Source organism: Carex rostrata, chromosome 10 (genome assembly GCF_964058835.1).
Source record: "Carex rostrata chromosome 10, lpCarRost1.2, whole genome shotgun sequence".
Taxonomy (NCBI): Eukaryota; Viridiplantae; Streptophyta; class Magnoliopsida; order Poales; family Cyperaceae; genus Carex; species Carex rostrata.
The window spans coordinates 12058314-12085595 of record NC_135927.1 but is presented as its reverse complement, the minus strand read 5'-3'; the positions used below and the strand labels follow the sequence as shown (position 1 = coordinate 12085595).

At 34.4% G+C, this 27282-nt stretch overlaps 1 protein-coding gene across 2 annotated transcripts; it reads right to left on the bottom strand.

Moving 5' to 3' along the window:
• Positions 1 to 1387: 1387 nt before the first annotated feature.
• On the bottom strand, positions 1388 to 7288 carry LOC144560498 (uncharacterized). Of its 2 annotated transcripts, XR_013513409.1 has the most exons (6): positions 6720 to 7288; positions 6192 to 6348; positions 3276 to 3559; positions 2395 to 2622; positions 1604 to 2224; positions 1388 to 1548 (listed from the first exon to the last, which is right to left on the bottom strand). XR_013513409.1 is itself a non-coding variant. In XM_078309717.1 (5 exons), exons 1-5 carry the CDS (start codon positions 6951 to 6953, stop codon positions 1742 to 1744), a joined length of 1386 nt encoding a protein of 461 aa, XP_078165843.1. In that variant the 5' UTR covers positions 6954 to 7288; the 3' UTR covers positions 1388 to 1741. The 2 variants fall into 2 exon arrangements, 1 of the variants encoding a protein (XP_078165843.1); XM_078309717.1 differs by having other exon boundaries at positions 1388 to 2224.
• Between the last annotated feature and the right edge of the window lie 19994 nt (positions 7289 to 27282).

Sequence of the window (27282 nt, the reverse complement as noted above, 5' to 3'; positions counted from 1 at the left end):
ATGTTGCATTCCTAAATTACAATAGATTATAAGTTGCTACTTATAATTGCTTCTTAGAAGTATCACTGTGCACTGTGCAGTGGTATGCTGACAGGAAGATGTGACAGTACTGAACTGGTACTGGTACATTCTGGTATGAGCTGAAGCAGGCTCAGACCTGGACTAGAGAACGGGATATGGACCAGAGAAAGGCCTTCCCTTTTTGGTGCGTGCTTCCTACTTGCTTCCTGTCACCACTAATCCATCAAATTCATAGGTGGGAGTGCTTCCTACTTGCTTCCTGGCGAAGAGGAGAAGAAGTATGGAGGGGAGATGATGAGGGGCATTATTGTCAGCATGATTAATTTTAGTATTTTTATTATATAATTATCGAACAATACAGTATAGGTGGCAATTAGCTAAATAAAAAGGTTTTGCGGTGGCAAATAACTAATTTCATGTTTTGGAGTGGCATTTTTCTAATTTTCAAGTTTTGGAGTGGCATAGAACCAATTCTCCCTTTAATTAAACAGACACTCTTTTTGGGTAGGTTTCCTATAAAAAGTATTCCTTTCACTGACAACAGTAAGGCAGTACCGGAATGTTTGGCGTTGAATAGGGGTGTTCAAATGGTTCGGTTTATTTGGTTTTGAACCGAACCGGTAAGATTCGGTTTAAATGGTTCGGTTGTTCGGTTGAATTGGTTCGGTTCGGTTGATTTTGTGACTTAGTTCGGTTTAAATGGTTCGGTTCGGTTTTGATTTCTCAAAACCGATTAAACCGAACCGACCGATTTTATTGATAGGGTCAAGACTTCTAGTATTATTTTGGTTCATTAATCAAAACCGAAGTTTAAATTGGTTCATTAATCAAAACCAAAGTTTAAATTGAGTATTATAGATGTATTGAGTTTTGATTTTTGAGAAAGTTCGGTTCAACCGAACAAACCGAAGTTTAAATCGGTTTAAATGATTCGGTTTTAATTCGGTTTGCTATTTTAGTTCGGTCGGTTCGGTTGGATTTTCAAACTTCGGTTTTAAGTTCGGTTTGATTATTTTAGTTCGGTTTAAACCGAACCGACCGTTTGAACACCCCTAGCGTTGAATACCTCCCTCTTAATTAAAAGAAAATGGCATGTTTGAAAAATAAAATAAAAAGGGATCGATTCTCCAATCTTACATGAAGACCAAATCCAAATGAGAAATGGACCTTCTTCCAGTTCAAATATTTAATGAGGATAAAAGCATTTTTATATGTGTATTTCTTATTTGTCACCATATGTGTCATTTCTTCTAGTTCAACACATTCATTCAGAATTTGTTGAATGAGATTAATAACACTGAAATTGAAGGTCAAATATGCTTCTCATGGCTTCCCTAATAAAATAGGCCAATGTGGCCAATGTTCATAGTTGCCAAAATTGGACCACATTCTATTACATCATAACCCTCTCATACAAAATTATTGATCAAAGTTTCTAATATGTATTACCATCTTAAATTACCTCAGCTAAGTACACACTCATGGAAACAAATACGCATTTATATACATGTACAACACTAGGGAAAACTGCTGCTGGGACCCCCAAAGAAGAAAGAGAAAATTTTGGCACTCCAACTTGCACCTGCGTTGCTCTGCACAACTCTGCATTGTGCATTCATTTTGTTATGTCAGCACAACCAACTATACATAACTAAATGGATGCTAAGTCGAATCATACCAAAGTCCAAGTCCATGACAGGTTATTTGGTAAAGCAATTATTCAGACCCAATTATTTGGCGTTGCGAAATTATGGAACCGAAAAGATATATCCCCAGCAGTGTCCCTCTCCAACCTCCCCTGAGTTTCACTTTCAGTATCGTCGAAAGAGAAACCCTCAGCCATCTCAGGCTCAGGAAGTGGCAGTGGTAAAGGTTGTGCCAATGGATGAGGTGACGGTATGAAGTGTGACATTACATCAGCAATGATTTCCGGTTTGTCCCACATAAGCACATGGAGAAGAATGGGTTTGCATGCATGCCGGTGCAGAGAGAGTTTCTGGCTAAGTGAAACAGTATCGAAGCAACGGATCGCTCCTGAGGCAGAGACCGACCAAGGGAGAACCTTTTGGTTGGACACTCTGGAAATGACTAGCAGTTTTGATGCTGCTCTGGCTTCTTTGTAGAGGTCTCTCAAGCCTGAGCGTGTTGAAGGGAACTCTTTATCTTGGTCGTCATCTATCACCGATGAAATGTAGATAAACCCCTAGAATGAGAAAATTACTGGAACATTATAGACACATTTTGCCTCCGCAAGATCCCAAATTACAAAGTATGTACACATCACTGTGCAAATGAGAAATCTATACGAACTCCTGCATATTTGAAAGTTGATGTTTCGAAAAACAACTGGAGGTAGGAGCGAAGGAAACGAACCTCATCAGTGCGGCTGATAGCAAAGCCAAGCTTGGTGTCGTCTTCTTTCAATTGAATCTCAATTGGCATCTCTCCTACAGCTGCTGTGTACCATAGCCGCACGGCTTTCACCACACCAATGTCCACACCATGATAGTCCTCAAACCCGTAGAGGCTTGCATTTGAAAGGTTGGAGAGGTCTGATAATGAACCAGAATTTACTGTTGCTGACGCCGTCTCCCCTGATATCTGTGCACAAGAAACAATGAGAGATATTTTGTTGTTATTACTGGTTGCTGCATGAAACAATGGTAATTAGTAACGCAATATAAGCCTTTTTTTATTTTCTTTATGGTAGAAGCATATGCCAGAAACCCAGTATTAGTAGTTCTATGCTTGGAAATAAAAATACATGGCTTTTTGTTAAGGAAGTATAAAGTAGTACTTGGATTAATTAAGAACATAATTTGGCTTCAACAAAGATATAAACTATAAGACAGGGCTTGAATCTATCGTAAAACGAAAATAGAAAAAAAAAAAAAAAATAAAGAAGGATATCACATGTTGAACATAAATAAGTCTCAGAAGTAAAAACAAAGAAAGAAAGACATCCCACAAAAGCTCTCCTGTTATTTCACAAACAGAAAGTCGCTTGTTTTAAAATTAAATAAAATCACAAAAGAATTTTCTGCCGAAAGGGAGGTTCCCCAGACCAAATTTAATTTACGTCCCAAGTACATTTACTAAACCTGCTGCAGTTGAGTATCCCTGAACAGGATTTCCCTGTTACCAGTTCCTCTCAAATAAGACAACCCTTGGTAACAAATAATTTCTAATTTTCGGGCTTTTGTTTCAACTGTACACATAATTAGCCAGTCAAATACTTCAAATCAAATATATACCTTAGTGAGCAACGCCTCGGTTTGCACATTCATGAACTGGATCGGCACGCCTGAAATCCGAGAGCACTCGAGCCACGCGTTGGCCCGCGCGAGTGTGTCTTCAAGCGAGTGGTAGCGGGAGGATGATCGGTCTAGCGCCTTCGGCAGTATCAGCATCGATAGAAAAATGCTCGAGTTGTGGATTGGTAGTCCCTCCCTCATTTTCTTCTCCCATGGGTACGCCACGTACCCGTCATGGAGTTGTGCTTTGCTCAATGCGCATACAACACGTGAGCTTCTTGTTCCTGCAATTAGTAGTAGTATAGTTAGCACGTAACTAATTTCATACTTGGGCCTGATTATCTGATGAATAGATAGGTTATCCATATTTTGAGCTTACCAAAATATATAGTAAGTTTTTTCTGTTTGGGAAAATATATTAACCATATTTTAAGTGTGTACACTTTTACAGATATTTTGTTGGTAAGGTAATCAGGAAAATATTTCAATTCAGAGTAAATAAATAAATAAATCTTGAGTATTTTTAGGCAGACAATATTTTTTTTATTTCATATTTTATCAAGGAGAACTTAAGAAATATTCTAGATGAAAGCTGCAGGTGGATTAGGCGGTCCCTTGAACAAAATATAATTGGATGAATAGAAAAGATAGAATGAAATAAGAGTAGCATATTGAATCACAATGTTATATTTCAAAAAAGTTATATGCCGTGTGCTACTTTTACCCGATTACCCGATCCGATTAATTTGGATAGGGTATGATTTAAAAAATATAACCGGTTAAATTATGGGTACGGTTATAAAATTAATAATTTAATATCCGACCCGGATCCGAACCGGAACCGATATTATCATAGGTAGGATATGGATTTCATTTAATTATCCGATACATAATCGAACCCGACCCGATACTCGTATAAATACCCGACAAAACATATATTAATAACTATTAATATATAAAACTACAACTTTGCATATTAATTTTTGCATTAGCCGTGGTGAGCCCAGTACTTTTTTTAATGTGGGAAAATGGAATGCAGTCACATATTTGCTATGTTTATACACACATATGAATGCAAAATAGTAATTGGGATAATGTACTTGCAAATGTTGAATCAATAGGATGGTATTTTTTTTTTAATTTAGATAGATAACTAATAATTTAGAGTTATTATTTTTATTGTGTTATGTAGCATGATATATTTTATTATTTATGAACAAGATCAATAGTATAATTTTTATTTTGCAGTAGTTTTTAATTTATATTATAATGATTTATGATATGAGATGTTTAAGAAATTATAATTATATTTAAATGTAAACAATTTTTCAAATGCTTTGGAGTTGTGACATATATATCCGCTCCGAATCTGAAACCGCCCCGTATCCGAACCGGACCCGATAATCTACAATCAAGTTATGGGTATATTTCTACCCAGAACCGAAAGACTAGACCCAAAATATTTACGGGTAGATAGATATCCGGATCCGGACCCGACCCGATTTGAAATAAATAAGTATATGGATCGAAATTCAGACCCGAACACTTTTAGGATAAGGGTCCAAATATAATAATACCCGAACCCAATCTAACCCGATAGCACCTCTAGCCGTGCAAACTATATTATACAATATTAGAAACATTACTGTAGATCCTTAATTGTTAGTACCTTTTATTTTCCTTCATTGTTAATCTAGTCTAAATATATCTAATCTGATTTTTTTTTTTTCCTTTCCGTGATTCTTTCCTTGGTCTTTTCTCATTTGGACACTTTTTTCTATCAAAATAAACATTCTTCAATCCCCTGTAGAAATTAATTTTTTATTATTTTATACAACATATAGCTGACTCGATATTTTACTTTTTAAAAATATAATATAGAAGAATCAAACTCCAGTACAGTTCGCTGGCAGCTATTGGCTGCACCAAGAGACGCTACTCTAATTTGCAACAGTTAGTATTTATCTATGGAATATAACTATTGGATCTTAGTTTTAGATATATTATGATCCACATGAGATCGTGATTATTCAATTCCAGACATCAAATGAGACAGTATATTTTATTTTATTATGAAGCAATAGTTTTAAATATCATCTAGTAGTGACCTAGTGATCCATTAATGACCTATAGTCCATAATTTAATCAGAGCATTAATTTCTGTGACCATGTTGCTAACATGGCTTAGCTATTGGCGGACAAGCTGCCCAAGTAATTTTGATATATGCAAACAGATATATATATAAATAAAAGAGTTTGGTATCTACAAAGTCGAAATTAATATTTATACAAATTAAATTCAACACGGAATCATTGAATAACTAACTAAAAATATAGAATGAAAAGCTATCAATTTTAAATTGTTTATGAATCAATATTCAGTCCAATTACTAAAATACACGAAATTTATTTATAAATATTTAAATTAAATAAGATAATTCTATCTTTTATCCTCTCTGGACCACCGAATAGTACCAAAACATGTACCTTTCGAGAAACCGTGTGAAAATGGTTAGAAGACAGTACATTATTAAAGAAAAAAAAACACCTGCACTAATAGAACCTCCCCACGAAATTCAATTGCCATATTATAGTTATCCATTTCCCCAACTGGCGAAACCGTAGTGGGACCAAAGATTCTGACCAATTTTTAGTCAATTTTTGTTATTCAAGTCCAAATTGGAAAATAATAAATTTAAATCGAGAAAAGAGATAAGTAATAAATAGAATAAAATAGCGATTTCAACGGTTTCGCATGAGGGCGGCGCAATAAATGATATGATCATATGAACAAGAAACAAAAAGGAGCTTGTATGAAAGAAAAGAAAAAAAAAAAAAGCAAATAGAAGCTTCAGGTCCTCTGTGGCTATTGAAGAAAATGATATTGTAACATCTAATGTCAAAAATTTCACATACCTTGTAGCTCCATGCACTCGCTCTCCATCTTATCGACAAATCCGACAGCGTAATTTGGATCGTGGATGGACCTCAGCACGTACTGCTTCTTTCCTCCCGCCTCGTGCGGGACTATGCATGCTTGCAACTCGGCACACTCGTCTCGTCCCCTTCTTACCTTCCAAATGCACAAACGAAAGTTTTGAACAACGCGATCTTATTTTTATATGAACTTGGTTTAGTTATATGAGAATTGTTGGTTTCATACTGTAGACTTTAAATAAAATTAAAGTACAAGATGAAATGATTTCTATTTTGTACACCAAATTTTGTAAAATGTCACCGCAAAAAGTAACGGGAAAAAGTAAATTATATTCTAAAAGTAACGGGAAAAATTGCACATAATACATCTATCAGAAAATAAGAACAGTAACAAAAAGCTCATGATCTAAAAGCAACAAGTCACCACACCATAACTGAACAGAAGAACTCAGCTCATAGAATAGCTAACGAGTAAAAAAAAAAAAAAAAAAAAAGATGTTTACGCACCTTTACGCGGATGGAGGTATCCCCTCTCTTAAACGAGCTATGCAACGTCTTCATTAGCCCACCTTTCCCGCCTTTAAATGGAGATCTAACTTCAGGCGATGCCCCGATTTTGATCTCCTCCACCACGTCTCCAGTTTGCAACACCGCGTCTCCTCCACCCCACTCCTCGGCCTTCGAGCTGCTCGCCACGCACTCGATCGCCACCACTGAAGGCTGCGATCTTTCCATTTTCATCGATCAACGGCTCTGATTGATCAATGGGAATGCGCCGAACTTGCGTGGAGTTGCGAGAGTAGAACTGTAGAAGAGTAATTGGGGATAAGATTAGAGCTTGTTTTAGTGAGAATCTAGCGGGGCATGGCCATGTCCACGACGAAGCACGATTGGATTCTATTTGATACCAAAAGGAGAAAACGAATCGTTTTTCCTTGGTAGGAGATTCTCGTGCCTCGATTTGTGAGAGCGAGAGAGAAGGTAGAAGAGAAGGGATTTAGTGGGTTTATTTAATAAATAGTGAGATGATCTCGGTTAAATCTTCTCTCACATGTAAATTAAAAAGGCTTACTTGCGCTTATATCCAACTAATATGGATATTTAAGACTACGTCAACGTCAACCAAATTATATCAATTCATCTTTTGTTATATGTAAAGATTATCTTTGTCTAAATTGAATTGTTTAAATTTTAATCAAATAAACTATAATAAATATAGATCTTTCATAAAAAATAACTAGTACGTAAATTTGACTCAATAATTATCTGCTTTAATAAAATGACTAGTTTTAAATGTTGAAAGAGAAAATATTATTAGTTGAAAAAAAGTTAAAAGTGTACAATATTTTTTTTATTAAAAATAAATATTGATACTTTAGTCTGATTAATCAATATAATATAATAAAGAGAATTTTTAGAGGATAGGCAGGGGTCGCAACCTCCCTCTCTTTTATCTGAATCTTGTTGTGCCGCATTATATTGTAAATTTGTCTTAATACAAATTATATATGTGTATATAAAGTATTAAATTTTTCATTCGTATCATATGATTTCTATAAGTTATGTTCAAAGTGTATCGTGCAGGAGCGGAAGATAGTGCAATATAAAGGTAGCTAAGTAAACTTCAAGGTTTTCAATTTTTGTTAACTAATATAAAGAAATTTTACTAAAATTGTTATTTTATATGTAATAGCCACCCCTATAATAATACAAAAAATTTGAAGGACATGTGTATAAAAGTAACATATTTCTTCTTTTGCTTTGGTTGACCAACTTATCAGATCACGTGAATAATTGACTTAGAAAATTGTTAACTATAGAAATGTACAAAATAAATTAGGAAATTAATAGCGGTGCGCTTACCGAATAGAAGTAAAAGTTATTGACATTTAGAATGCACGGTTAGAGAAAAAAAAAATTCTAATTATACCTTAGGCCTCCTTTTTTTTTAAAGAAAAAACTTCTAAATTTAAAATAAGAGAAAAAAAAATGAAAAACTCTCTTTTCTTTTGCTATTGAAAATTTAGAAATTTAAAATAAAGAAGTCACGGATTCTCTAACCGTGCATTCTAAATTTTAAAAAGAACTTCTTTTCTTTGCTTTCTAATAACCGTACATTTTAAATTTGAAAAAACTTCTTTTCTATTAACTTTTTAAATTTAGAAATTTAGAGAGAAGAAAAGGGAAGCCATTGATTAAAAAGCAGAAATAGAGAACTATAGAAAAATTTAAAATAAGAAAGGTATATGAATATGTTACTTCTTTTTTTTTTTTGGTTAAACATGTCATTTACTAGTGTTAGCTATTTATTGTAACTTTTATAAAATCAAATAGTGAAAAATTATATTATCTCGTATTATGTAGATTTTAATTTTTATTATAATACTTTTTTAAATATATAATGTTTAATCGGTTAGCTCCTCTATATACTCAAAGTCAAGTTCCACCCTTCATATCGTGCGTCTCCCAAGACAAATCAAACTCCGCATTTCTTTTAGAGGAATACTGAAATATTTATTAGCCTTAAAAAATAAAAACATCTTGTGTTGGATAACTAAATGCATTGATTTGCAGGGGTTTAATTGCAATACCTCCGGAGAACACTGTTCAATTGAGGAATCATTGACCAAACCACAGTTCCAATTCCCGAGAGGCTATTTGAGTGACTGTTATGTGGGACCGAGAATTTCCTCATTCGTTTGGTACTCTATGGCTTTTACACCAAGTCCACGACCATCATTACAAGCATGAAGGGGACGCTTACGAGTTCTCTGATCGCTATTTGCATTTGCGTGGTCAAAATTCTCTGTTTCCGACATATGGACCCCAGTTCCCCAGAGCCGCCAGAGATACCAAAGTAGTCCCTTCACAACATTGAAAGCTGTGAGCCCACTTGTCAGCGTACTTTAACAGGAACTGGGTGCATGTGTTTGGAACAGATGATTTGGAACCGAAGCGCAGTTCAAGAAGGAATGTTTATTTTAAAATGTACTACTTCTCGAACATTTACTATTATCGCTTGTGTCCAATTATAAAACACCACGTGGATACGTAAATATCTTTGTAAAATCACAAGTGTCGAGATGGCAGTCCACGGAGGAGGTGTCTCTTTCCTGGGAACTGCATCTCCACTAGCCGACAAAATAATCAATACGAAGAAATTAGGTGCATCTGGACCGTTGATTTTCAAATCCAGTACAATTATAGACTCAAGGTCTTCCCCATTTTGTGCCAGTTGGCGGCTTGGCGCGAGAGGAGTGTAAAAGAAAAGACTTTAGAAGCTGAGAAACCAGCGCGAAAGAGGAAATGGTTTCCATCTCCAAGTAGACCCCACTAATAGTGCCAAAGTTCAAAAACAAAGAAATTATTTTCCTCCACATCGTCTCGATCTTTTCTTTAGACTAGGAGTCTAGGATTCTTTTGCAAATTTTGCTTCCAGAAATATTTATTAAAGAAAAACGATATTTTATTAAAGTAGGATTATTGCTATAAAAATCTTATATTCAACAAATTTTGGGTAAAAGTTAATCTCTTCTTTAAATCCGAAATTTTTATTTGTACCATATTCACAAAAAATAAACCAAAACACCCACATTTGATGAGAATTCGAACTTTACTCAGGCCACAGCGGCAATTGGCGGCCCCAGAGAATAGGGACCGCCAATTGGCTTGCGGCCCAGTTTAGGGGACTCAAAATGCCCCTACGGCCACGTTTCTTTTTTTTTTTTTTGTAATGGCACCGCTAACAAAGTAGACTTGGTAGACCGGTTTTGTCTTCGACCGTTTTTTTCGTAATAGTGTCAATTTAGCACAAAGATCAAGAAATGGGAAAGTATATTTAACTGCCATATAACTTTGTAAAAAAAAAAAAAGGGCCGCAGGGGCGTTCTGAGGCCCCTGAACTGGGGTCACTGAGTCAATTGGTGGCCCTCAGTCTTTGGAGCCCCATATGTCCCTGTGACCTGAGTAAAATTTGAATTTTCATCAAACAGATGTGTTTTTTTTTTTAATTATACTATAAATAAAGTTTCGGTCTCTAAAGTCTAAAGAGTAAAGACCATAAAAATGAATACAAAGAAAAAAGAATATGTGGTCACAAATATTACGAAAATTTTATGTAAAGAAATACAAAAGAAGTTGCAATATGAATAGTTTCTCTGCACCTTATATACATCACATTTTCTTAAAAATATTAGGAGAGATCGAAGATTGAGAACACAAAAATCCTCGACCGAGAAAAATAGCAGAAAAAATTACATTCAGTAGTATAAAAATATAAGTGATATAATATGATTAAAGAGTTTGAAAACTTAAATCTTAATAGATATATAAATGTTCTATGCTACTCAGATTTTATAACATGTGTACATTTAGAGGCGTAAACATAAAATGTATATAAAGAATATGTGATTATTGAAATTTGAATTCAAATCTCTACAATCACAAATTGAAAACTAACCACTAAACTACAAACATACATTTAGCATTTTATAAAGGAACTAAACTATATAATTTAAAAAAATATATATTTCAATATACATGAGTAAACTGTCAAAAATTATGAGGGTTGCTAAACACCCCCTAAATATATTGTAGACCCACCATGTGTGCAATTACAGAAAAATAATTGAGTGGGGCGAAATAAAAAAAGTGAAAGATAAATATTTGAAATCTGTCACTATATTTACTCAAATTAACTATTTGTTATTCGATAATTAAATATGATATTAAAGCTTCTGATTGAGTTATTGGTTCTCATCATCTGAATTGTTCATATTTACATTGTTTATGACAATTTTTATAACTAATGTGGTGCACTCTGCAAAGATACCTTTGTTCACACAAGAGATCGAGTCACCTGCCGTCAATGATAATCCAAAAAGCGGCGACGGAGCAGGCAGCAACTCTCTCTTGCATAACTCTTCCGAAGAAGTCTCAATTTAAGTATTCAGCAATACAATCCGAAGCGACTTTGGTTTGACTTCTTCGGAAGAGTTGTGCAGGAGGAAGTTGCTGCCCTTCAATTTTATTGCAAACAATAAAAAAAAATTAATTCTCTATTGTAACTGATAAAAATGTTAGTAAAAATATATTATATTAATATGTAACTTCATAGAAATAAAAGAAAATCTGCAATATAATATAACAGAATAATAATTCATGCAAATTTTTATAAACATTTATCTATATTACAGAATAATAATCCCGAGTAGAACTAGGGTGTTCTTAAAAGCTCACCAAAGTGTTTGGTGAGCTTGACTTCAAAACCCGTCAAATCGGTTTCAAATGACGAATCCGAACCGTTGGAACCTGCCTATTTTACGTGTGATGCATCTACATGTGAAATTTTTAAACTTTCGAATTAGTTTAGTATAAAGTCAATTGGTCAAAATTAGAAGGTTAATAAATTAATTTTAGTGCATTCATTTTTTGAACATTTTTTGACCGCTTGACTTTATACTAAACTAATTTGAAAGTTTAAAAATTTCACATGTAGATGCATCACACGTAAAATAGGCAGGTTCCAACGGTTCGGATTTGTCATTTAAAACCGATTTGACGGGTTTTGGAGTCAAGCTCACCAAACACTTTGGTGAGCTTAAGAACACCCTAGTTCTACCTGCAAATTTTTATAATCATTTATCCGCATTTCTGTGTGCAAATTTGGGTAAGAGTATAAATTTTCATTTTGCTAAATTTCATGACAACCGAGTGATTCTTGAAAAATGCAAATAGTTCTCTCCTTGTTGCTCACCAGGTTGGAAGTTGGAACTATACCTAATTTTATAGTTTCACAATCAAATATTTCACACCTAGAGTGGGGACCTGGCCCACATTAGGAGACTTTCATTTCATTTTTGTTTGGATATAATGAATATATAGAAAGCCAGATTGGTGGAAATGTGGAATCAATGCTTAATTAAATTGGAAAGGCTGGAGATTAGGATAATGAGATAATTAAGGTGTAGACCGGGTTCATGTAAATTAAGCTATGTGATTAGTAGGCACGTGCCATCTTTAGTCCACATCTTAGGCAATAACTAAGAAGATATAGATGCAATTTCCAGATGGCTGGTTTTATACTTTTGCTCTTTAATTTTTGTGAATTTTTTTTCATTCTCTTACTCATAATAAAATGATAAAATAGATCCTACTTTTGTCAACATCAAGTTCTTAACGTACAAGTAACGCTGTTTGAGTCATCAGCCATTTTTTTTTTCCTGTTGTAAAATTACAACAAATTAATGAAACAGTACATGAAAATCTTAATTCAACCATATGAAAAAAAAAAAATCATTTTTATACTCATTTTTTATAATATAAATATTAGAAAGAGACTTCTTGTATGGATGAAAAGCAACTTGTGATGTGGCAATTTACTTCTGACAAATTAAGATCAAACTAGAAATAACTTATTTCATATAATAATTTCATAGTGTTTTGCTCATAATGAATCCTAAGTATAAATACTTTCAATACTTAGATATTAATACTTTCAGTGTTATATGTAAAAAATACTTACAAGTATGAGTATAAATACTTGTACGGCGAGATATAAATACTTCCGCTACGACGAGTTTGAAAGTACGTCATGATGGATCACATTTGAAAGAAAAATTACGTAGGTATTAATAATATGAAAAATTACGTAGGTGTTAATAATATGAAAAAAATTAAAATTGTGGAGATTTTGCAATTCATGCGGGAAGTTATCTTTCTATATTTAATTTCCGGTGGCCTCCCCGCAGGTACAGTGCTGCGGGTACTATTATCTTCACGCTACAGTACCCACACAATAAATAATTGCTCACCTCATTGCTATAAATACATCCATACATAGGTATAAATACTTCCGTGTATAGATATTAATACTTTAAGAAAAAAAATGTAATTGTAGAGTTTTTGCGATCTCCACAAAAAGTTGTTATTTTTTTTTTACATTTAATTTTTGATGGTCCCCTGCGGGTACTGTGCGAGTACTGTTATCAGCTTCTGTAAAATTAAGTGCAAAAGTGTATTTAAATTTATAATTGTCTTGTACGTGAGAGTGTCGTAGATTCAATTCTTCCACAATAACAAAGTTCTTTAAAAAATCTAGTGGAAAAATAAAATGTGAATTTAGGATACCTTGAATTATGGAAACCAAATCCCATTAGTTGTGCACAATTTAATTTTTTTTATATATATATGTGAGAAACTTAAAAAGTAAAGCTTAGGTGCAATGGATAATATAAGGTCTTTTGTACTATTATTTCAAAACTTAACGTATAAATTTCAAACTTCAATCTACGTAGTTCAGTAAATTGGTTATTTAATGAATTTATAGAATACCAACTTTTATTATTTTCGAATTTTTTTTACTATTTTTTATGATTTATGAAAAATGGCAAAAAAATTATTTAAAAATAAAAGAAAATTGTCACTTTAGACTATTTTTTATCATCTTTCTTAAATCATAAAAAAAATTCAAAAATAATAAAAAAAATAGTATTCTATAAGCTCATTATATAAACATTTTTATACTAATTTTTTTAAGTAGAAGTTCCTAGGCACATCCACTACTCACTAGAGTTTGTCTTTTGCATTAAAATAAAATTTGAGTTTAAATCCGGATCATCCGAATAGAATTCAGACTAATTCGATCCAAGTACAAATTTATGAGACCCTTTAATATTTGTGTCAATTCAAAACATATGATATTTTTTTACCTTTTTGCAATAACTCCAAATCCCGAGTTATTGTAGACGATATGAATTCCAACTCACTAGAAGTGGATACATTAAGAATGTTCGGGATCAACTGACCTCATTTTCTTCAAATTTCATATTAATGTAAGTATTTTAAATAACATTATTACAAATATATATATTTGACACTCATATTTATTAATAGATTTTCAAATATTTATCTCCACATATTTTCCAAAAATAGAAAAAAAAAAAAAGAGGAGGGTTCAAATGCACTCAAATTTTTGTGCACCCAAATGCACTCTATCTTTTAAATCTTTTTTCTCCGTTTTCAAAGTTCGAATAGTCAATTTAAACTGTTAAATGCGATCTATATATTAAGATGTGCTTGGAGACCAAATTTTACATTTTTTGAAATTTTTTTACTATTTATTGAGCCACTTTGAAAATCGCTGATTTTACATTTTGTGGACCATTGGATCAGCAATTTTCAAAGTGGTTTAATAAATAGTAAAATAAATTCCAAAAAATATAAAATTTGGTTTCCAATCACATCTTGATATATAGATCGCATCTAACGGTTTGAATTGACTATTTGGACTTTGAAAACGGAGAAAAAAAATTTGAAAGATAGAGTGCATTTGAATGCACAAAAATTTGAGTGCATTTGAACTCTCTTCTCGAAAAAATCAGTATTTTTGTATACATATTAACTCACCATTACAATTTAATTTGAGTAGCCTTTGTGAGGAAATACATACATACTTACATAGTAAAAATTATTGAATGTTGATCTGATCGGTGGCGGAACTGTGTTGGTTAACAGTTAACACGTTAATCCTCTATATTCTAAGCCACCTCTGTATATTAGAAATTAACAAAAAAAAATTATATTCTATAATTTATATAAGAATCTGTACATATGAACTCTTTATAAAAAAAAAATTACACTACAATAACTTAATTTATTCCATCTTGTCTCAATCTCAATTTTTTATTTCCGCCCTTAGACCATTTTTTTAACTTGGCATGAATTTCAAAGCCCAATAATAATGCCCCATGTGCTAGTCTGAATTTCAAAGCGGTCAAGAGTAAATCTCAAATTGTAAAGGAGGATAATCTTTTACGGTACCTGAGAGGATACTTTTTTTTTTTTTTTTTGCTTTCCTGACAGCTGGTAGGCCTGAGAGGATACTTGTCCCCCTTGGAACTGATGTTCAAATAAAATTATTTTTTAGGCAACTCTTCTGTTGTGGGTAACCAATTGATTATTGAACAAAAAATATTTAGAGTAATGAAAAAAATATTACTTAAAAAGTTTAGTTAGATTCTGTATTATATAATGTTAGACTAATGACCGTTATGGGGATCAAGTGAAGATTCCCATTCTAGTGATCAAACTTTTTGTGCCACATACATCGAATTGCCATAAGCGCATGATCTTGCCAGTATATATTTTACTTTAATTAGTACCAAAATCTACGGCCATTTTTATTAATAACCCAAAAAAAAAGGTTTTTTTACAAAAATAACCTCAAAATCTGAATTTTTCGAAATATGACCAAACCGCCAGGGTTGCTGGCGGTCCACTTCCATAGCAGACCGCCAGGGACCAGACCGCTGGTATCCCTGGCGGTCCACTAGCTGTCCTACAAAACCAGCATTTTCTCTGTCCAGCACACACTGCAAAGAAGGAGAAAGAACGAGCACAGGCGATTGTTTGGGCGATTTCAGACGACTAAAGACGACTAAATCTACATGTAATTTTTTTTTTCATTCCTTTGTAATTATTTTATAATTAGTCTATGTTTACTGTACAATTAGTCTATGTTTGTGATTCTGTTGAACAGGATGGACAATAGCGAAAGAGGTACTCATGCTGCCAAATGTCACTGTAATGCAATACTTCTTTTGAAAAGAGTTGGTGTCAAATATCCCATTGAAAATCCACCCCTTTCAGACGATGACTTTGTTGAAAATCCATATGGATATGGTCTGAAAAAAAAAATTCATGAAGACCCTCCAACCCCAGACTTTGTTCCATGTACTTATACTAGTAAGGCGAGCACATCGTTGAGTGTCACCAATCAGAAGCCGGCGGCTAAGAATACTGTTGTTAAAAATCCGGCTGCTAAGAAGTCAGTTGGTAAGAAGCCGACTGCTAAGAAATAGGATTTTAAATTCGTCAATTTCCGTTGTGAGATGTTTCTTAATGTATTTTATCATCTTGTCAGACAATTTATCATTTATCTCCGAATTAATAAGTTCACCCAAGCAAAATAATAAGTTCATCTTTCACGACGTCGGAATAAACCCAATAGACGAGAAGATTTTCTGGTGCCAGCTGCAGGTGCGGCAGTACTTGTAGACCCTTGGCTACTAGATGATTGGATCGCAAGAGGTGGTTGTGTTCTACCAGTTGCTTCAGCAACAACTCTCGCATTTTCTCTTTCATTGTGTTCGTTTATGGCATCTGAACATAACAACATAATCCAGTTATTAATATAATAAAATCATAAATTAATTCCGAAAAATGCTACATACCTGCCCTGCGCCTGTCAGAAACGGAACGGCGAGCCTGATTTCCCGATAGCCTCCTACCACCCATCCCGTCCATGGTCATTATAGCACGTTTGTGTCTCCTCCTCCCCTTCCTTATCCATCCTTCTGAAGGGAGTATTCTATCACCGACATACACAGGCCACTCATGCTGGTTGGGATAAGAATGGAAAGATCCACCCCAAGTAGAAGCAAGGTAATCGGTACGATACATGTCGGCGACATAGTGATCCTCGCAGAAGTTTCTCACTCCGCATACCGCCATCACGTGACTACAAGGTATTTGTGTTAGTTGGGGTCCTTGGCATGTACAGGTCACCTCTCTTGCCTCTCGGAATTGCACTACGTACTTGAAAGCCCTCTTCACAAACTCCATAGTGCCATCTGGTCTACGGCTAGAAGGAACGTACTCATTTGGATTGTGCACTTCGAATTCTGTACCATCATTACCCATCGGGATCACGGTCATAGTTGCACCTTTATTCCTGTGTTTTCTTAGTTTCTCCTCCACCCTTGTTGAAAATGACTGGTTCATCTTTATTAACTCTGCGGCCTTAGCACGCCGTTCCTGAAACCAGGTATTTAACTTGTAGAAAGTGTCTTCTACAACTGCAGCCACAGGTAACGTCTGGCTCTCCTTGAAGACTGCATTCAGTGATTCAGAACCGTTGGTGGTCATAATTCCCCAACGATAACCTCCATCACGTGCTTGATATATTTTCTCGTATGCTGGTGGCTCTTGGACATATCTGGGATTATTTTTGCCCACCTTCATTAAGTAGAGATTTGCTTTCGGCATATACTACATATAAATAAGGAAATAAAATAATATAAGTAAACAATTAAAATAAAAATATGTCCACAAAGTACAATAAGACATGTAAACAATTAACAAACACATACCTTTGCAAATTCTCTACTCATCTCTTCCACCCTTTTCGGCTTCTTATTTTTGCAATTACGTCTGAATGTTTCTAGGACCCATGTATCGTGTCCGGTTGCCTTGCTAAGGTTCTCCGCAACGTGTTGCATACACAACCTGTGCACACACTCGCCAGTATGTGTTGACCAACCGTATTCTTCACGATCAAAAACATATTTTATTCCTTTGTGCTGGTCTGATATTACAGAGAAAAACTTTGTTGGCCCAACCACCCGTCTTCTTAAAAACTGCATAAAGAATCCCCAGTTTTCACCATCCTCTTTCTGAACAATTGCAAACACCAAAGGCAACAGCTGGTTCTCAGCATCATATGCACATGCTATCAGTAGCCTCCCCTCGTAACGGCCAGACATGAAGCATGCATCAATGCTGATAACGGGTCTGATGAATGGCACAGCTTGGATACAAGGACCAAAAGCCCATGCTATGCCATTGAATTGTTGAACTCCCTCTATTAGTACTCCATTACTGTCATAAATGGGGCCATGCCACCGCTGAAATACAGTGCCAAGATTTGTAATTGCCATGGCCTGGAGCAATGGTGCCAGATAGTTGTATGAATCCTTCCAACTACCGAATATTCTGCAAATCGCAAGTTCACGACCTCTCCACAACCTGTTATATTTTGGGATTACATGTATGTATTTGTGTCTGTCAGATTTGAATGGTCTGTCCTTGTGGACGCAGACTTGCATGTATGAGGTAGTTCACACTTTTTAATTATCCATGCTTCCCCCGAACCCGCAGGGGTTGCATAAAGGCGAAACTCACAACGAGGGGCATTTTTGCATATCACAACCAATCTTTTTTATTCCTTTTTTTGTAATATACATTCCCAGTTGCCGTGAACATGAGTCTCATGGATTTTCTTTACAAGTTCATCTATGTTGGTATAAAGTTGCTCTGGGGCAAGTTCACGATTGTATACAACAGGAGGACCAAAGAAACTAATGTCAGCCTCTTCAAAAACTGTGGTATCGTTGTATGTGGCGACCGGATGCCTATTCCCCCGACCTCTGATTGGGAATTTTTCTTCCTTGGACAAATGATGCGTCCAAAGGGTATGGTGCAAAGTTTCAGTACAAAGATGTACTTTTTAAACCTTTAACACGCGTTTGAGTTAAATTGCAAGTGCACAATTCTATCAAAGTAGTATTTGAGGTGTCGAACCACAGGGAGTATGATAAAAACTTAGTTTAAACTTTAGTAATAAATTTCAGAAAATAAAAGGAAAGTAAAGTGCAATAAAAGTAAATTGGGAGGGGTTTTGTTCTAACAAATCCTAAGGTTGGGTTCAATACCCAAAATGAGTTTGAAACAATAATTGTAAATCAAAGCAAAAGAAAGGAATTGATTTGTTTTCAAGATTTAGAGATCTAGGGGTCTTTGGTCTACATTCCCTTGCTAACTCTATCTATTCAGTATTTGTTTAAGTATATGTATGATTTGATGAGGTTTCTAACCTAATATGTCATTAAGGGTCACTTTCGTGAATTAATAACATGCCTAAGTAACTCGAACTTCTCGATGAAGTCCCCCACCCTAGTTACCTAGACCCATTGAGCTCTTGCTAGTCTCTCCTCTCCTCAAATATTGATACTTCACGATTAAGTCTTTCATACCAATACCCGATTCGATTTGAGATGTCCTAATTAGGGTTTGCCTTCACGGTTAGATCCTTCACCAAATTCCTAACCTTAATTTCTGTAGTTCCGACTTAGATTACAAATTGGTTATATCCTAATCCAAACCTTGGGTATTTGCATTCATAATTTGGTACTCTCCTCTCATCCTAGCAATATTGGTTCTTTCGAATCCAACACGGGACTACTGCGATTTCAAGTACTAACTATGTAATTAACACAAATGATAAATCACAGAAATTAACATCAAATCCCATAAAACAATCATAACAAAAATAAATAACCGAATAAGATACAATTAAACAAGTTCATGCATTGACTTAAACCCCTAGAGAGAGATCTACTCCCTCATGGAGAGATCCATTACAAAAATTTGGCAAAGTAAGAAGAAATGATTACACCCTTTATTGGATCAAAATCCTCAATCTTGCCGAATCTTGCTCAGGAAACCCTTCTTCTCCTTGCTTGAAAGCTTTCCTTACTTCAGAATTTATCGCTAAGTATTGTGTGTGTGGAGGGAGAGAATGAGATAATGGATGGATGGGAAGAGATGGATGATTGATGATGATGTAAATGGGAATGAACCTCCTCATTTATAGCCAAGTACCATGCCCAATTAAGAGGCTAGAAAGTGGAGTTAGTGGGTGTTATATTTGGTTTGTTTTCCAGGATTTCCTTGTCCACATTTGGCTGTAAAAACGTGTCCTCGGTGCGCCAAAAATAGAAACCGTGTTGAAAACGTGTAATTTTGGCTGTCTGCGAGTTTAGTGCATCCAACTGACTCTAAATTTCCTTTTTTAGTTTCTCATGTTGTAGATCTTTTTCCTAGCTTTCCAAAAAGTGGTCGCAAACCTAAATCGGAGTTACGAGTCAAAAGTTATGGCTATTTTAAGATCAGGCTCCAGTTATGCGTTCTGCTACAGTGCGTCCGCACTGCTACAGTACCATCCGCACTATGCTCGGACTTTTCATGTGCGACCAGAGTGGGGTTGCATCGAGATCCGTGCGTCCGCATGGATTTTGATGTATAGCTTATTATACCTTTTTAAAATTGGCGCGCATCCAGAAATCCATCTAAATACTTATTGCAGCGATATCGCAAACCGTGTGTCCGCACTGAGCATTTTTCTTCGGTTTTCTTCATTTTTCTTTATTTCCTGCAAGTTAAAACCAAGCAAACGCAGTAACTTGATCCTAGGTGTATTCTATTCACTTTATATTCAAGATACAAGATATTTGATGTTATTTTGTGATAAAAATCAGATCGAATGTGTATATAATTTAGGCCTATCAACAAACCTGGTACATTTGCATCACCATCTGATAAGTCATTAGATTCCCAAATTCCTTGGTATTCATCTCCAGTTTCCATTTCTCTTTCCGGTATGGCATGAATAGCATCAACATCAATATTAGTATCATTTCAATTAACGGATAACTGTACTGGTACTGACTCTGGTATAGCTGGAAATGTAGGGATTATGGGTGCCTGCCTGGGTGGTGGTGGTGGTGGTACAACTTCAGTAAACTCACGGAAGTTATGGTACCCCGGGTTGTCATAACAGGGACTGTGGTACCCCTGGTTGTCATGAGGGGAGTGGTGGTACCCCTGGTTGTCATGAGGGGAGTGGTGGTACCTCTGGCTGTCATGATGGGAGTGGTGGTACCCTGTCATAAGCCGAATTGTCATAACCTGAAGGTCCAGCAGGGGGAGCCCTAGAAGGTCCAGCCCCAGCCGCACTAAAAGGTCTAGCCCCGGCCTGGGGAACCCTCCTGGAATATAAGTCTATCATCGCGACCCCCCTAGACTCAAATTGTTGGTACACAGCCTTCCACAACTCCTCATCTGTTATAGAAAAACTCACAAAGTAAGGTCTACCCCCCCCCCCCCAGCCCGTTGTGTGTCAATTCGGGTAGCCAATTCTAAGTCATACCGGTTGGGGTTTACACCAGTCTTTTCGTATACTAGTTGCTTAAGTTCAATAAATGTGGTTCTTTCATTAACCTGCAAGCCGAATGAGGCATCTTTCGAGTAATACACGCCCTCTACACCCTTAGTTAGCTTACCGCCCACGTACAGTGCAACCAGTATTTTTTCCTTAACAAACTACATTTAAAAAAAAATTCATAAGAATTATAGTATAATAGATTCATTCTTTTTTGCAATTTAAAAGTTAATTATAATATTAATTAAAGACTAATTTATAGTATTTACAGACTGCGGGTATAATAATTATTAATTAAAAATTAAACTGAAAATAATTAAATAAAAAATAAAATACCTGTAGCAATCGCCTCTAAATCGTCTAAAATCGCTTCAAAATCGCCAAAATCGCTCTCTTTCTTCTCTGTGGTTTAACAAATGAATACACTGTGTGCTGGAGAGAGAAAGCGTGTGTATAAGACAGCTAGTGGACCGCCAGGGACACCAGCGGTCTGCTATGGAACAGGACCGCCCGTAATCCTGGCGGTTTGGTTATTTTTCGAAAAATTCTGATTTTGTGGTTATTTTGGTAAATACCTTTTATTTTTGGGTTATTAATAAAAATGGCCGGAAAATCTAATAAAGCAATGTACGAAAGTGATCTTAGATTGATATATATATATTTTTTATTCAATATAAATTAATATCATTATCTCGGCCGGCCACGCCATTTAACAGTGACAAGAAACTATGTCAAACTTTGATAAGAAAATTATTATTTTTCTTAATATTGTTATCACTAATTTAAAAAAAAAATATATGGAAGACTTTGCTCCATGAGAAAAGTTCTTCACTTTGGGAAAATTCTCCGATGTCACGATTTGATTTTATTTCTTTTATTACGTAAACAGTTTAGTTTTTTGTGCGTCACTATCATACAAAATGAGAAATTGTCCATTGCACTTGGCCTCTATTTAAATAAAAAAAAAATGTGAATTCTTGATACTTTAACCAATAAATCTTGTCTCAAAATTGGTAGTATAGAGTTTATTTCTACCATATGAAGCTGTCTGCACAAAAAAGGAAATAAAACGTAAAAAAAAAAAAAAAAAAAATTATCAAACTAACTTGATTAATTTGAAATTTACAAAAAAATCATCTGTAATGTATGGGGATCCGGTACACCATCCTACCACAAGGTTACATCAAAAGTCACACACATTAGGGGAAAAAAAAATAGAGTGCACCAAACCATAAATTCGGTTATCTCATGAGTGTACTAAATCTATCATTTGATACACTATTTTTTTGGATTTTATGAATGTACAAAAATAAGGTGTACCGAACCTTGAATTCGGCACATCTCATGTACCAAATTAAAAGTTTGGTACTCTCCTAATTCAGATTTTTTTGTGGACTGTCTAGTGCAAAGAGGGGGAGGTAAAAGGGGTGTACGCGGTAACATGATTTGCGTTTTATTCGCGAATAAAACATTTTTTAGAGGTTATCAAACCGAACAGCGAATAAAGCGGTCGACCATACTTTTATTGATTTATTCGCAAATAAAATATTTTTTACGAATTATTGGCGTTTTATTCAAAAAAAATATGTTGCTAAATTTCTTTGATTGCGCGTGAGGAGAGAAAAATTTGGCTAGTGCGTTTTTTTCGGAAATAAATATGCTGTGATTCTAAAGGGATCGCAGGATCCTGTTATTTCAAATCCATCCATTTATCTGTCTAGAGATTCGTGCATAAAAAATAAGTGTTGTTAAAATTTATGCATTCCAAGTGAAAGGTTAGATTTGAAATCACAGGGTCCTGCGATCCCTTTAGAATCACAGCAGATTTATTTCCGTTTTTTTCACCCGCCATCCTCCTTTGAGTGAATCACGTGGGTTAGTACTTAGAGTGGGGGCCACTTCATACTTTAATATGACACATTGAATAAGAAGTACATTTAGATCTTGTATTGCTTGAACTTTGTATTTGTTGATGTGTGCATTGTTTCATTAGCACATAATTCACTTCATACTTTCATAGTTCATACTTCACCAGTTCATATGTACCGTAATTTACTACTTTTTTTTTGCAATTATTGTAAATCAAGATCTCTGATTCGGATTCAATGTATAATTCCGAATCATTCCCGAATTATATCCGAATCACGAATTTTTGATCGTACCAAACCTTTCCCGTATTATTGAGTTGTCACTAAGGGTATACCGGATCTCTCATTCGGTACGGACAATTTTTGTAAAAGAGAGTACTCAAGTTTTTTTGTTATATATATATTTTTTTTGTAATTACTATTTATAAATTCACAAAAAAAAGTACGGGTGATCGGTTGCCCTTTTGTTTAACGGGTTTTTTTCTTTCTTTTTTTTGAAAACTTGGTAGCGGCTACCAAGAAACGGGTTCTTTTCATTTAAATAGATAAACATTTAGACTTAGTCTTTAAAACAAAATCTAGCAAAGTTTTGTTAATACAATTTCAGGCCTCGGATTTGTTGATTTGTTTTATCCCCTTTCGATATTTTTACAAATGTACTTAATTGATTGTCGACCTAACAATAAGCATGTTTTTTTATATTAGTCGCTGCACTTGAAAACCAATTTCAACAAAAAAGAAGAAGAAAAGAATGACTTTTGATGTCTAAACCATTTTGCATCATCTCTAGAATAGAAAAAAAAAAAAATCGAGACCGCACTAGCTAGAAGGTCCCTTTGCCGATTTTTTTTTAAATACCCAAAAAAATAAATAAATTATTAATAATAACCAGTTTTTTGAAAAAAATTTAAAAATGCTCAAACTGCCTCAAAATTCGGCGGTCCTGAACTTTTATTCCGAACCGCGGTCAGTCCGATTTTTTTTTTTTTTTGTTCGAAACCGCCGAATTTATGGGCGGTCTGAGAATTTTTTTTTTTTTTTTTTGCATTTTTTTTCATTTTTTTGCAAATCAAATTTGCAACTCTGGTTAACATAGCAAAACATCTTCAAAAATCGTGAAAATTGACCGACATGCAGTCTTGACATCGTAGAACAGGACTGTGAAGTTTCATAGAAAATCTCCGAACAGGTCGTGAGATATCAGCTCTCAAAAATTGCCCGAACTGCTGAATATTTCATTATGAGCCCAACTTTGCACATCTGCTTAACATAGCAAAACACCTTCAAAATTCGTGAAAATTGACCGCCATGCAGTCTTGACATCGTAGAAGAGGACTGTGAAGTTTCATACAAAATCTCCAAACAGATCGCGAGCTATCGGCTCTCAAAAATTGCTCGAACTGCTGAATATTTCATTATGAGTCCAACTTTGCACATCTGCTTAACATAGCAAAACACCTTCAAAAATTGTGAAAATTGACCGACATACAGTCTTGACATCATAGAACAGGGCTGTGAATTTTTATACAAAATCTCAGAACAGGTCATGAGATATCGGCTCTCAATAATTGTCCGAACTGCTGAATATTTCATTCTGATCCCAAATTTGGGATCAGAATGAAATATTCAGCATGAAACTTGGGATCATAATGAAATATTGAGAGCCAATATCTCACGAATTGAGAGCCGATATTGAGAGCCCAAATTTTAACCAGATGTGGAAATTTGGGATCAGAATGAAATATTCAGCAATTCGGGCAATTATTGAGAGCAGATATCTCATGACCTGTTAGGAGATTTTGTATGAAACTTCACAGTTTTGTTCTACGATGTCAAAACTGCATGTCGGTCAATTTTCACGATTTTTGAAGGTCTTTTGCTATGTTAAGCAGATATGCAAAGTTGGGCTCATAATGAAATATTCAGCAGTTCGAGCAATTTTTGAGAGCCGATATCTCACAATCTGTTTGGAGATTTTGTATGAAACTTGACAGTCCTGTTCTATGATGTCAAGACTGCATGTCGGTCAATTTTTACGAATTTTGAAGGTGTTTTTCTATGTTAAGCAGATGTGCAAATTTGGGCTCATAATGAAATATTCAGCAGTTCGGGCAATTTTTGAAAGCTGATATCTCACGACCTGTTCGGAGATTTTCTATGAAACTTCACAGTCCTGTTCTACGATGTCAAGATTGCATGTCGGTCAATTTTCACGATTTTTGAAGATGTTTTGCTATGTTAACCAGAGTTGCAAATTTGATTTGCAAAAAAATGAAAAAAAATGTAAAAAAATGCAAAAAAAAAAAAAAAAAATTCTCGGACCGCCCATAAATTCGGCGGTTTCGAACAAAAAAAAAATATATCGAACTGACCGCGGTTCGGAATAAAAGTTCAGGACCGCCGAATTTTGAGACGGTTTGGACATTTTTAAATTTTTTTCAAAAAACTGGTTATTATTAATAATTTATTTATTTTTTTGGGTATTTTTAAAAAAATCGGGTCCCTTTGTACATTCCAAGCTGTCCCCTCTTATTTTCACAACAATAAGCAAAGTTATTATAAAAAAAGATATTCAAAGTATTATAGTGATGGTTGCTTTATTGTAACGAGGTCAATACTTTTGGCTTTTTTTTTATTCAGGAAAATAATAATGGCAGATAATGACATGTCTAGTTAATGCTCCAATTTTGTTCGTCTCCTATTCTCCTTCTCTACAATTACTCGTTGGAGAGAATTTGTAAAATTTTATTTACTAAACAAATATTTCATGCAAAATATTTCCAAGTAAAAACTTAATATATAAATATACCGGCTAACTTTCATATAAAAATAATAATATATCTATCATGAGAAATTGAGAATCATGTATAGGATAGTTAATCATGATATTATTTTTCGTATAAAAGATTGCAAATTTAAAAATTAGTGCATATGTTGCTAAAAAAATTTAACGTGTGATAATTGATGAAGAACAAATTGATTTATTGTTTTTCTTAGAGAGAAAGATGAAGTCAATATAGGCCTTTCAAATTTCAATATTTATGTAGGATGCTCTTATTCTTTTTCTCTGCATCAGACTTTCTTGTCCATAATTTTACACATCGGAGATGTTACAAGTACTAGTTTTAAATTGATTTACAGTTAATTGGGGATCCGGTTGTGAGCAAATTCGTCCGTCAGAGGGCAGCCTCTATCAGATGAAGCGGATCCAGTTGTGAGGAGAGATGAAGATGAGTAACAAAGCGTTTAAGAGCGTAGATAAGTAGGATTACTTGATTAGAGTAGTTTAGATGATTTTATGAAAATAAATGAGTTAGATCTAAAGTCATTTAACTTGTTGTAAATACATTTTTTATAAATAAAATTGTGAATAGCCATTTCAAGCCACAATCATAAAAAAGAATGAGTTTATTTCCCAACCACAACAATCAATCAAATAGTTATAAAAATATAAACAAAAGTTAAATTAAAAATATTAATAAAATATTTATAGTTTATAATTTTGTATTGAATTTAATGTAATTTGAAAATTAGTTAGTTGTTCATTAAACGGTTTGAAAAATTAACGGTTCAGTTTTATCCGCAATTGGTCGATCACCAAACGATTCTCAAATTGTACCAAATTTATACGTAATTTCTCCTAAGTATATGGAGTATATCAATATTTTCTTATTTTAATAAGCATTGTTATGGTTGTAAAAAATAAATACGGGTTCATTATTATAAAATTCCAGCAAATGTATATTGTACAGATTAGACTCTTTTGTTTTCTTTTCCTCTGTTTGTCTTACCTGGATCCAAGGCGTCAAAAAAATAAGAAATAACAACTTGAAATAAAGTAATAAAATAAAACAAGGAGTTGTAGGCGGGGAAGAGACAAAATTAAACAAAAGGATTTTTTTTTTTTTTTTTTTTACATATGATAATCAAACCTGGTGGGCATTGAAATAAAAACAATGAGTTCCAGCTGCATTAAATCTCTGTCAAGTAGTTAAAAAAGATGGTGAAAAAAAATGGGAGATGATATGAGTACCCGCACTCTCATCCCCCCATTATCCCCTCAATTTTATTTGTTCAATTTCGTCCACATTTCTCATGATCTATAAGGAATTTTGCGAACTTAAAATCACGAACGTCTTCTACACAATTTTATATTTTAAATGAGATCCATGATGACATATTTTCGAGCTCGTCATCACACAAGTATTTATACCTCGTCATTTAAGTATTTATACATAGTATTTTTCACATATGACACTGCTGACATTTAAAAGTATTAATATCAAGTATTACAAGTATTTATACCTATGCACTGAAGTATTTATACCTATATGGTCAACTATTTTTGTTAGAGAAAGGTTGACGCAGGGACGATTGGGAAATGTTGATGCGGAGATGCGGGATCCACGGTTGGGGATAAATA